This window comes from Bufo bufo, chromosome 3 (assembly GCF_905171765.1).
Source record: "Bufo bufo chromosome 3, aBufBuf1.1, whole genome shotgun sequence".
Lineage (NCBI taxonomy): Eukaryota > Metazoa > Chordata > Amphibia > Anura > Bufonidae > Bufo > Bufo bufo.
The window spans coordinates 28,179,967-28,193,155 of NC_053391.1; the positions used below are offsets into that span (position 1 = coordinate 28,179,967).

The 13,189-nt window shown below is 43.9% G+C and overlaps 2 protein-coding genes across 3 annotated transcripts in view; both read right to left on the minus strand.

Moving 5' to 3' along the window:
• Window positions 1-13,189, minus strand: part of LOC120994418 (zinc finger protein 182-like) — a 668,524-nt gene that overhangs the window by 552,962 nt on the left and 102,373 nt on the right. The window lies entirely within an intron of this gene.
• The window catches only part of LOC120994419 (E3 SUMO-protein ligase ZBED1-like), a 94,578-nt gene that overhangs the window by 4,842 nt on the left and 76,547 nt on the right, over window positions 1-13,189 (minus strand). The window contains exons 3-6 of one of the 2 annotated variants that reach the window (XM_040422967.1): window positions 3,204-3,371; window positions 2,996-3,119; window positions 2,800-2,897; window positions 627-684 (exon numbers count right to left, since the gene is read on the minus strand). In XM_040422967.1, coding sequence (XP_040278901.1) covers window positions 627-684; window positions 2,800-2,897; window positions 2,996-3,119; window positions 3,204-3,371 — 448 coding nt within the window. The remainder of the gene's footprint in view (window positions 1-626; window positions 685-2,799; window positions 2,898-2,995; window positions 3,120-3,203; window positions 3,372-13,189) is intronic. The other variant, XM_040422966.1, reaches the window with a different exon arrangement.

Genomic DNA, 13,189 nt, shown 5'->3' on the forward strand with positions numbered 1-13,189 from the left:
GCCTTATAGTAAATCTGGATGTTAATTGCTTTAACTCATTGGAGGAGGAATTCAGAAACAGATAAGCAGATATCTATGTGACATCATCTCTTCCATTGTAAAACAGAGAGAACGCGTTAAAGGGGTTGTCTCACTTCAGTAAGTGATATTTATTACGTAGAGGAAGTTAATACAAGCCACTTACTAATGTATTGTGGTTGTCCATATTGCTTCCTTCGCTGGCTGGATTCATTTTTCCCCTCACATTATACACAGACCACCCTGCAATCCATCAGTGGTGGTCGTGCTTGCACACTATAGGAAAAAGCATCAGCGTCTCTGGTGGCCGGGACCATGGGAGTGCACATAGGCTAGTGCTTTTACCTATAGTGTGCAAGCACGACCACCACTGATGGATTGCAGGATGGTCGTAACCACGGAAAGGAGAAGTGTATAATGCGATGGAAAAATTAATCCAGCCAGCGAAGGAAGCAATATGGACAATCACAATAGATTAGTAAGTGGCTTGTATTATCTTTCTCTACGTGATAAATGCCACTTACTGAAGTGAGACGACCCCTTTAAGTAAACTCAGTCGGAAATTTATAAGGGAAGAACAAAACACAAGATTTATGAAAGGCTCTTACCATTCACTGACTCTGATGTGGGGTTTTCAGGTCCACTCGTCATTCCACCACAGCTTTCCTGCAAGGATCCCACAAAGAAATTAGAAAAAAAGAACCCCAATTTATCCTATCAAAGATCCCTAGAAGTAGAATGATTGCCTCAAGTGTCACTCAGACAGCATTCAACCAAATATTTAACACATCAGCAGAAATGTTTGCTATATTGCTGCATGAAATGATCTGAGCAGATCCTGGAAAAAAGCGAGACAGCTTTTCGAGATTAAATGATCTTTACGTTTAATCTTTCCAGATAACTGAGGTTCCTCAGGCCTCTGGCGCTTTTATTTCTACTCTTTAAACTTTCTTCAAACCTGCTTCCCAAAAACTCTACTTCATATTCTAGATGAGGCTGCCCTAGAGATTAGTGAAATTTCATTCTGGATCCGATTCTAACAAACCGATCAGAAAATTGGATTTGGGTATTAATAAATTCGACCAGATTCTAAAATACACCAAATGCCCTGAAAAGTGGTGTATAACACTCTGAAGTCTTCTAGGACAGGATATTGTTTCACTTTTGTCTATCTCTCATTTAAAAATTTTCCTAATTTTCTCTCTCTCACCTATCCTTTTAAGCTCTTCAATGCAATAGTTATTAATGTCAGACTGACAAATATTGCTATGGTTGATGGCGTTAACATACAGTTTGTTTAAAAACACACTACGCCGTCAGATTGGTTATGCTATTTAAAATTTTAAATGTTCGTACAATTGCTCTTTATTAAAAGCAGGTTCCTGCTGGTGTTTAAACACAAACCACAAACTGTGGCTTGTACTGAACAAGCCCTCCAAAAATTATGCTTTAACGAGAGGAGATGCTTGCCTGTATTTATACATGCACAGAAATATTGGAAGAAACAGTGGCTTGTTCTTAACAAAAGTCTAAATATTCTCCCTTTTTTTTTTAGGAGCAGTAGCAGAACAGTGTGAATGTGGAACCTCACAGATAACAGTAGTGGCAGCACAATATGGACCCTGACAGGTATAGATTGCAAACGGCAATGGTTTGGTTTAAGCAAGCACACAGGAGACAATGGATTGTTTGGAAAACTAGACAATTTTAAACAATTTTTGTGAATTAGGTGAACATTTTAACTGCATTCAAGATTTGTCTTTGTGTATTATCATGCGGCAAATCTGCAGCGTTGTACAGTAACAGCAAACTGAATAAGTTTTTAGCTATTCTCATTCCCAAGTGGCAGAAAAAAAATCTGCTGTGAAAACTGATCTGTTATGCAGATTATATATCTGCTCGATGTCAAGAAGTTGTCTCATCATAGACAATGCGGGCATATCGCTAGGATATTCCCCCATTGTCTTATAGTTGTGGGTCCCACCTATATAGATAACAAAGCCCCAAAAGTGAAGGAGGGATCACTGCGCATGCACAGCCGCCCTCCATTCATTTTCTATGGGGCTGGCGAAAATAGTCGAGCACTGGCTCAGCTATTTCCATCGAGCCCATAAAAGTGAATGGGAGCGGTGGCCGGTCATGCGCGGTGCTCTCCCATTCACTTTTATGGGAAGACAGCTTGGTGGTGGCCGGACCGGAGTCCTCCAGCCACCACCTTGCAGGGCTCCATTTCAGATATAGGTGCGGGTCCCAGCGGTGGGACCCGCACCTATAAGACAATGGGGGCATATCCTAGCGATATGCCCCCATTGTCTATGATGAGACAACTCCTTTAAAGTCTAATCAGCAAACATCAGACCATTGAGACCCCCACCAATCATGAGAACTGAAGGTCCCATACACTCGTACATATGGAGCGGCAGGTCATGCTGTTGCAGGTAGCTTTGGTGTTGTAACTACACAGCTCTGTCCACTGTGTAGTGGACGGACATGGTTACTGCAGCACTGCTCCAACTTTGAGTGAACGGGAGGGCTGCAATAACGAGCTTAGTCTAGTTTGGAACAGTTGAATATCAGGGCTGTGGGGACCCCTGCTGACCCGATATTAATGGCTTATCCTGAGGTGCAATAAGGGGAAAGTTTAACAAAATCCTTAATGGAACCAAAACCATTTGCAGCCACTACCTACCACAGATCATTTAGAGGATGTACTCCACTGCTGGAAACGTTTACTGGAAAGTGTTATTGCATCAGTCTAAAGAGGACTTGCAAAAATCTTACCTGATGATCCAGTAGGACATTTTGCTTTTCCTCTGGACACTCTTGGAAATATAGAGGACTGGGACATCTCTCTGGTGGATTTCTACTACTGGACCCATCTATAGAAAATAAATCAGTGACTAAATACATTGTCTATATGTGATAATCAGATGACGGGTAAATCAGACTTCTATAATGAAGGAAGGTCTCCTTTTACCCGATGATGTGAGGGGCTGGTGATCCTTCATCATGACGTCCTTGTACATATCCTTTTGTCCTTCTAAATACTCCCACTCCTCCATGGAGAAATAGACAGCGACATCCTGACACCTTATAGGAACCTGACACACACAATCATACAGTCATTCTCCAGACATCTCCTTGGCGTTATTGTATAATGTCCCAGGATTCCCAGCAGCGCTCACCTCTCTGGTCAGCAGCTCAGTGATCCTGGTGGTAAGTTCTAGGATCTTCTGCTCATGTATCAGTGAATAAGGTGGAGGCTCGGTGATGGCTCCCGGGGTCCTGTTCCATTCTCCTGACACATGGGGTGTCACACACTCACCAGACGACTTCTTCACTACTGTGTAATCCTGTGTATGGGTAGACACCGATCACTACATGTATTCTAAGAGACCTTCAACTTTCCTGTCATTTACCTTTATTATTACTAGAGATAGGAGTGATGTCATGTGAGACTCTCACCTCTCCAGTTATCAAGTAGATGATCTCCAGGGTGAGGTCTAATATCCTCGCAGCCATGTGGTCTCTGTCTGTGTCCATCCTTGGTGGTTCGTTGATGGAAGCCACTATCGTCTATCAAAGAAAACTTTTTATGTGGAAGTCCTGTATCTAAAGAACAAGGAAGATTTAGTGCAAACTCACATTTTTAAAACATCTTACATGAACACTAATGTGGAGGGAAAGGTTGGAAATTATTAATCTTGCAGCCATGCCTTGAGGTACACTTCTAAAATCATTATAAGATATGACTTACTGTACTTTAGAGGGTACATCGACCTACAGTGGCGAATTGGCAATGTACTTTACCAGGAATTTTACTGGTGGGCCGATGTTCTCTTTTACAGAAAAATCGACTGATAGGATAGCTGCCTTACATCAGGTGGCATCAGAGGCAGAGCTTGTTAAGATCTCATTTGCATCCCTTTCTTCCCAGAATTCCAGAGGAGCATCTATGGTCTAAAAGTCTCCTCACGCCGATTAAGGCGTTCTCTCCCCCAAGGAGAGATAGTACCCCCCAAATCCTGAATTAGACCTCTCACCCAGTTAAACCAGTACTTTCTACTCTGCACTGATGAGGTTGCAATTACCCCGAAACAGATGTCTGCAGATGAGGTGCTGGCTTATTTAACCCCTTCAGTACCAAGCCATTTTTCACCTTAATGACCAGGCCAAATTTTAGAAATCTGACGTGTCACTTTATTTGTTAATAACTTTAGAACACTTTTAGGGCTCTTTCACACTTGCGTTATTGTCTTCCGGAATAGAGTTCCGTCGTCGGGACTCTATGCCGGAAGAATACTGATCAGGATTATCCTAATGCATTCTGAATGGAGAGTAATCCGTTCAGGATGCATCAGGATGTCTTCAGTTCCGGTACGGAACGTTTTTTGGCCGGAGAAAATACCGCAGCATGCTGCGCTTTTTGCTCCGGCCAAAAATCCTGAAGACTTGCCGCAAGGCCGGATCCGGGATTAATGCCCATTGAAAGGCATTGATCCGGATCCGGCCTTAAGCTAAACGTCGTTTCGGCGCATTGCCGGAGCCGACATTTAGCTTTTTCTGAATGGTTACCATGGCTACCGGGACGCTAAAGTCCTGACAGCCATGGTAAGTGTAGCGGGGAGCAGGGGAGCAGCATACTTACCGTCCGTGCGGCTCCCCGGGCGCTCCAGAGTGACGTCAGGGCGCCCCAAGCGCATGGATCACGTGATCACATGGATCACGTCATCCATGCGCATGGGGCGCTCTGACGTCACTCTGGAGCGCCCGGGGAGCCGCACGGACTGTAAGTATACCGCTCCCCCGCTCCCCGCTCCTACTATGGCAACCAGGACTTTAATAGCGTCCTGGGTGCCATAGTAACACTGAAAGCATTTGGAAGACGGTTCCGTCTTCAAATGCTTTCAGTATACTTGCGTTGTTACGGATCCGGCAGGCACCTCCGGCAACGGAAGTGCATGCCGGATCCCAACAACGCAAGTGTGAAAGAGGCCTTACTTATCCAAGCCATTCTGAGACTGTTTTCTTGTGACACACTGTACATCACGACAGTGGTAAATTTGAGTCAATATAAAATTTATAACCTTTACTTATTTTCAAAAAATCCTACATTTACAGAAAATTTTGAACAATTTGCAATTTTCAAAAGTTGAATTTCCCTGTTTTTAAGGCAGATAGTGATACCTCACAAAAATAGTTATAACTTTACATTCTCTATATGTCTACTTTATGTTGGCATAATTTTGTAAATGTTATTTTATTTTTTGGGGCGTTAGAAGGCATAGAACTTCAGAAGCAATTCTTAAAATTTTCAAGAATATTTCTAAAACCCAAGTTTTTAAGGACCAGTTCAGTTATGAAGTCTCTTTGTGGGGTTTACATAGCAGAAATCATTCATAGCAGAGATCACCATATGGTTTTGGGAGGGCAGATATAGCTGGAATGGTTTTTAGGCACTATGTCACATTTGAAGCCCTCCTTATACACCGCTACAGTAGAAACTACTAAAAAGTGACCCCATTGGAAAACACAGGATAAGCTGTGGAATTTTATTGGTATTATTTTGGGATACATATGATTTTTGATCGCTCAATATTATGCTTATTGTGAGGCAAGATAACCAAAAATTGGCTGTTCTGGCACTGGTTTTATTTTCAGTTTTTTTTTACAATGTTCACCTGACAGGTTAGATCATGTGCTATTTTTATAGAACAGGTTTATACGGACACGGCGATGCCCAATATGTCTATATTTTTAATGTATTTCGGTTTTAAACAAGAAAAGCACGTTTGGAAAATAATTTCATGTTTCTGTGTCTCCAAAAGCCATATTTTTTGGACGATTGTCTTATGTTGGGTCTCATTTTTTGAGGGATGAGGTGACTGTTATATATGTACTATATTGGGGTACATATAACTTTTTACTCACTTTTTATACCATTTTTTGGGAAGGGAGGTGGGCAAAATTGCAATTCCATCATAGTTTTTTTCTTTTCTTTTTATGGTGTTCACTGTGTGGAAAAAATTACGTGATCCTTTTATAGATCATTACGGGCGTGGCAATACTAAACATGTGTAGTGTTTTTTTAGTTTTTTTTTTAAAACAGTTATAAATGTGCGGATATAGGAAGAAGTTTGATTTTTTTTTTTTTTTTTTTTTAACTTTTTTTAAAATTTTATTAACACTTTTTGAAACCAGTCTAATGGTTCACAATACACTGCAGTACACTGTATAGTGTACAGCAGTGTATTTTCATTTACACTAAACATGATCAGGCTCCTGCCTCTGGCAGGAACCTGTCAAGCTCAGATACACCATAGCAAGCCAGATGCCTTTGCAGGCGTCCAGTTGCCATGTTAAGCATCGGGATGCTGCCACAGCAGTGCAGTGTCCCGATGGAGAGGGAGAGACCTCCCTCCCTGTTAACTCCTTCCATACAAAAGTCCCTATGGACCTCAGCATGGAGGGGGTTAAACGACCAACATCGATGCCAGCACACATAGACATGGTGACAGCTTGCTGCCATGATAAACCTACAGTCGTGGCCAAAAGTTTTGAGAATGACACAAATATTAGTTTTCACAAAGTTTGCTGCTAAACTGCTTTTAGATCTTTGTTTCAGTTGTTTCTGTGATGTAGTGAAATATAATTACACGCACTTCATACGTTTCAAAGGCTTTTATCAACAATTACATGACATTTATGCAAAGAGTCAGTATTTGCAGTGTTGGCCCTTCTTTTTCAGGACCTCTGCAATTCGACTGGGCATGCTCTCAATCAACTTCTGGGCCAATTCCTGACTGATAGCAACCCATTCTTTCATAATCACTTCTTGGAGTTTGTCAGAATTAGTGGGTTTTTGTTTGTCCACCCGCCTCTTGAGGATTGACCACAAGTTCTCAATGGGATTAAGATCTGGGGAGTTTCCAGGCCATGGACCCAAAATGTCAATGTTTTGGTCCCCGAGCCACTTAGTTATCACTTTTGCCTTATGGCACGGTGCTCCATCGTGCTGGAAAATGCATTGTTCTTCACCAAACTGTTGTTGGATTGTTGGAAGAAGTTGCTGTTGGAGGGTGTTTTGGTACCATTCTTTATTCATGGCTGTGTTTTTGGGCAAAATTGTGAGTGAGCCCACTCCCTTGGATGAGAAGCAACCCCACACATGAATGGTCTCACGATGCTTTACTGTTGGCATGACACAGGACTGATGGTAGTGCTCACCTTTTCTTCTCCGGACAAGCCTTTTTCCAGATGCCCCAAACAATCGGAAAGAGGCTTCATCGGAGAATATGACTTTGCCCCAGTCCTCAGCAGTCCATTCACCATACTTTCTGCAGAAGATCAATCTGTCCTTGATGGGTTTTTTTATCAGAGAAGTGGCTTCTTTGCTGCCCTTCTTGACACCAGGTCATCTTCCAAAAGTCTTCGCCTCACTGTGCGTGCAGATGCGCTCACACCTGCCTGCTGCCATTCCTGAGCAAGCTCTGCACTGGTGGCACTCCGATCCCGCAGCCGAATCCTCTTTAGGAGATGATCCTGGCGCTTGCTGGACTTTCTTGGACGCCCTGAAGCCTTCTTAACAAGAATTGAACCTTTTTCCTTGAAGTTCTTGATGATCCTATAAATTGTTGATTGAGGTGCAATCTTAGTAGCCACAATATCCTTGCCTGTGAAGCCATTTTTATGCAACGCAATGATGGCTGCACGCGTTTCATTGCAGGTCACCATGGTTAACAATGGAAGAACAATGATTTCAAGCATCACCCTCCTTTTAACATGTCAAGTCTGCCATTTTAACCCAATCAGCCTGACATAATGATCTCCAGCCTTGTGCTCGTCAACATTCTCACCTGAGTTAACAAGACGATTACTGAAATGATCTCAGCAGGTCCTTTAATGACAGCAATGAAATGCAGTGGAAAGTTTTTTTGGGATTAAGTTAATTTTCATGGCAAAGAAGGACTATGCAATTCATCTGATCACTCTTCATAACATTCTGGAGTATATGCAAATTGCTATTATAAAAACTTAAGCAGCAACTTTTCCAATTTCCAATATTTATGTAATTCTCAAAACTTTTGGCCACGACTGTATACGTCATGGTGGCTTAAGGCAGTGCAGTCCATGACGTACTGGTATGTCATGGTGGCTTAAGGGGTCAATAACAGAGTCACGTCTCAAGGCCTATTTAAAGGGTTGAACATTGACTTATAGGGTAACTGCCTTACATCTGGTGGGATTAGAGGCAGAGCTTGCTAAGAGCTCATTTACATCCCTTTTACTGAGAAACATGGTAGCCACTCCTGCAGATCATCCACTCCTGCCTGACTCCATATATGTAGTCATCCGTGGTCGGTAACCCCCATCTAGCATTCTATCAGTGTATGGGGATACTCCAGTATATTTAAAATGTTTTATGTCTCTACTTTTAAACTTTTACCAGAGGGGTTTGAACTCAAAACCTCCTGCTTCAGAGACAGAAGCCTTTACCAGGTGTGCAACAGAGCACAGTCTTGTCTCGGAGAAGAATTCCTCTAACTAAACACGTTAAGTAGTATTAATGTACAATGCACTGGTATCTACAGACATTGGGATAACAGTATAAACCTAGTTTATTTAGTAATCACAAAAATGGATCACATTTTAGCCATCTCTCTTTAAAAATTAAATTTATATATATTAGCAGAAGGACCCAGTTTCGCACGGGTATATTTAATCTATTTAATTTAATGATTCTGTATGTGATTAAAAGATATCAACAGTATCCACCATAACAGTGACCTCTACAGCACCCCTCCCCCTTAACAGTGAACTCCACAGTCCCCCACCCCTTAACACTGACCCCCCACAGTGCCCCACCTCCTTAAAATGGGACCTTCACAGCAGCCCGGCAATTTTAACAGTGAGTTTCACAGCACTCCACCTCCTTGACAGTGACCTCCTCAGGGGCCTGTCCCCTTAATAGTTACCTCTACAGCACCCCGCCCCTTAACACTGAACTACATAGGGGACCGTCCCCTTATCTGTGACCTCCACTGTTCACTGCCCACTTAACAGAGACCTCCACAGCACCGATCCCTTTAACAGTGACTGCCACAATTCCCCGTTCCCTTAACAGTGAACTCACAGTACCCTGCTGCCTTAACAGTGACCTCTACGGCAGTTGCCCCTTTAAGAGTGGCCCCTGCCCTCTTAACAGTGACCTCCACAGCGGCCTGCCCCATTAACAGTAACATCCACAGTGAATGCTCCTTTAACAGTGACCTTCACAGTGCACGCTCCTTTAACAGTGACCTCCACAGCAGCTTCCCTGTTAATAGTGGCCCCTGCCCCCTTAACCGTGACCCCCACAGTGCCCTGCCCCTTTAATGCTAGGGCTAGATGACCACATCTGTTGCACGACTTTTTGTCTCAACAATTTTTATAATGATAGGCTATGGGGTCGCACTGCGACTTGCTGTAACTGCGACACAACAGTCGCAAGATGGATGCTTGTAGCAGTGTAGTTATACCCTATGTGTCATGTGACTTATTGTCATTCGACTTATTGTCATCCTGTAGCCCTAACCTAAAGTTGACCTACAGCAGTGAAGAAAAGTGGCTAGGTTATTATGGAAACCTGGAGTAAAACCTGTGTGTATGTGGAGACTAAGGGCCTGTGAGCTTCTATTGGCTGATAAGGGACATGTGACCGTGTGTATGGCAGTTGGGATATGAAGAGAAAGACTTGCAGGCTTCTATTGGATAGAAGGTCATTTTGGATAGAAGGTCATTTTTTGGGAATCTCTCAGGACCGTTAAGTCCTAGAGAGCTGAGATCCGGTCTAAAACCTTGCCGGACACCTGATGTACCTGTGTGCCAAATTTGGTGAAAATCGGTCCATTTGTTTGGTCGCGCATAAAGAATAGTGATGAGCGGCAGGGGCAATATTCAAATTCACGATATTTCGCGAAGATTTTGTAGAATATTGGCCATCTATTCGTGAATTCGAGACATCTGATGTACCTGTGTGCCAAATTTGGTGAAAATTGGTCCAGTTGTTTGGTCGCGCATAAAGAACAGACAGAAACTCATTTTTATATACACTGCTCAAAAAAATAAAGGGAACACAAAAATAACACATCCTAGATCTGAGTTAATTAAATATTCTTCTGAAATACTTTGTTCTTTACATAGTTGAATGTTATGACAACAAAATCACACACAAAAAAAAATAAATGGAAATCTAATTTTTCAACCCATGGAGGTCTGGATTTGGAGTCGCACTCAAAATTAAAGTGGAAAAACACACTACAGGCTGATCCAACTTTGATGTAATGTCCTTAAAACAAGTCAAAATGAGGATCAGTAGTGTGTGTGGCCTCCACGTGCCTGTATGACCTCCCTACAACGCCTGTGCATGCTCCTGATGAGGTGGCAGATGGTCTCCTGAGGGATCCCCTCCCAGACCTGGACTAAAGCATCTGCCAACTCCTGGATAGTCTGTGGTGCAACGTAACGTTGGTGGATAGAGCGAGACATGATGTCCCAGATGTGCTCAATTGGATTCAGGTCTGGGGAACGGGCGGACCAGTCCATAGCATCAATGCCTTTGTCTTGCAGGAACTGCTGACACACTCCAGCCACATGAGGTCTAGCATTGTCTTGCATTAGGAGGAACCCAGGGCCAACCGCACCAGCATATGGTCTCACAAGGGGTCTGAGGATCTCATCTCGGTACCTAATGGCAGTCAGGCTACCTCTGGCGAGCACATGGAGGGCTGTGCGGCCCTCCAAAGAAATGCCACCCCACACCATTACTGACCCAATGCCAAACCGGTCATGCTGGAGGATGTTGCAGGCAGCAGAACGTTCTCCACGACGTCTCCAGACTCAGTGTGAACCTGCTTTCATCTGTGAAGAGCACAGGGTGCCAGTGGCGAATTTGCCAATCTTGGTGTTCTCTGGCAAATGCCAAACGTCCTGCACGGTGTTGGGCTGTAACCACAACCCTCACCTGTGGACGTATCACCCTCATGGAGTCTGTTTCTGACCGTTTGAGCAGACACATGCACATTTGTGGCCTGCTGGAGGTCATTTTGCAGGGCTCTGGCAGTGCTCCTCCTGTTCCTCCTTGCACAAAGGCGGAGGTAGCGGTCCTGCTGCTGGGTTGTTGCCCTCCTACGGCCTCCTCCACGTCTCCTGATGTACTGGCCTGTCTCCTGGTAGCGCCTCCATGCTCTGGACACTACGCTGACAGACACAGCAAACCTTTATGCCACAGCTCGCATTGATGTGCCATCCTGGATAACCTGCACTATCACCTGAGCCACTTGTGTGGGTTGTAGACTCCGTCTCATGCTACCACTAGAGGTAAAGCACCGCAAGCATTCAAAAGTGACCAAAACATCAGCCAGGAAGCATAGGAACTGAGAAGTGGTCTGTGGTTACCACCTTCAGAACCACTCCTTTATTGGGGGTGTCTTGCTAATTGCCTATAATTTCCACCTGTTGTCTATCCCATTTGCACAACAGCATGTGAAATTGATTGTCACTCAGTGTTGCTTCCTAAGTGGACAGTTTGATTTCACAGAAGTGTGATTGACTTGGAGTTACATTGTGTTGTTTAAGTGTTCCCTTAATTTTTTTGAGCAGTGTATATAGGAGACTAGCAGAAGAACCGACTTCACACGGGTATATTTCATCTATTTCATTTAGGCCCCTTTCACACGGGCAAGAATTCCGCGCAGGTGCAATGCGTGATGTGAACGCATTGCACCCGCACTGAATCCGGACCCATTCCCTTCTATGGGGCTGTTCAGATGAGCGGTGATTTTCACGCATCACTTGTGTGTTGCGTGAAATTTGCAGCATGTTCTATATTCTGCGTCTTTCATGCAACGCAGGCCCCATAGAAATGAATGGGTCTGCGTGAAAATCGCAAGCATCCGCAAGCAAGCGCAGATGCGGTACGATTTTCACGCATGGTTGCTAGGAGATGGTAGGGATGAGCAACCCCATTAAAGTCTAATCACTGTATTATTTTCCCTTATTACACGGTTATAAGTGAAAATAATAGCATTTTTAATACAGAATGCTTACTAAAATGTGGCTTTAGGGGTTAAAAATATTTAAAAAAAATGTACTCACCTCTTCCTGTTGTTTGCGCAGCCGGCATAGTCTTCTTTCTTCTTCTTTCAGGACCTGCAAAAGGACCTTTGATGATGTAATCGAGTTCGGTGACGTCAGCACATGTCCTGCTGAATGAAGATAGAAGGATCTTCGTCATTAAAAGGTCCTTTGGCAGGTCCTGAAAGAAGAAGAAAGAAGACGATGCCGGCTGCGCGAACAAGAGGATGAGGAGAGTTAATATTTTTAAATTTTTTAACCCTTCACTCCACATTTTAGTAAGCATTCTATATTAAGAATTCTATTATTTTCCTTTATAACCATGTTATAAGGGAAAATAATAACATCTACAGAACACCGAACCCAAACAACAGTAAGGAAGTCCGGGTTCGGGTCTGGATACCACATTCAGTTTTGTATCACGCGCGTGGAAAACGCTTTGCATCCGCGAAATAAAAACTGAACAATGCAAAACAATCGCAGTCAAAACTGACTGAAATTGCGTGCGCACTCGCGCGGGTTTCCCGCAATGCACACACGACTCATCCAGAACAAATCCGGGACACCCGTGTGAAAGAGGCCATAAGGTTTGTGTGTGTCGTTAAAACATATCGACAGTATCCTCCATAACAGTGACCTCTACAGCACCCCGCCCCCTTAACAGTGAACTCCACAGTCCCCCACGACTGACCCCCCCCACAGTGCCCCGCCACCTTAAAATGGGACCTCCACAGCAGCACATCCCCTTAACTTTGACCTTCACAGCAGCCGGCTCCTTTAACAGTGAGTTTCACAGCACCCCAGTCCCTTGTCAGTGACCTCCTCAGGGGCCCGCCCCCTTAACAGTAACCTCAAAAGCATCCCGCCCCTTAACAGTGACTTCAATAGGGAACCGTCCCCTTATCTGTGACCTCCACTGTTCACTGCCCCCTTAACAGAGACCTCCACAGCATCCGTCCGTTTAACAGTGCCATGCTGACTTAACAGTGACCTCCACAGCAACTGCCCCTTTAATAGTGGCCCCTGCCTCCTTAACAGTGACCTCCATAGCAACCTG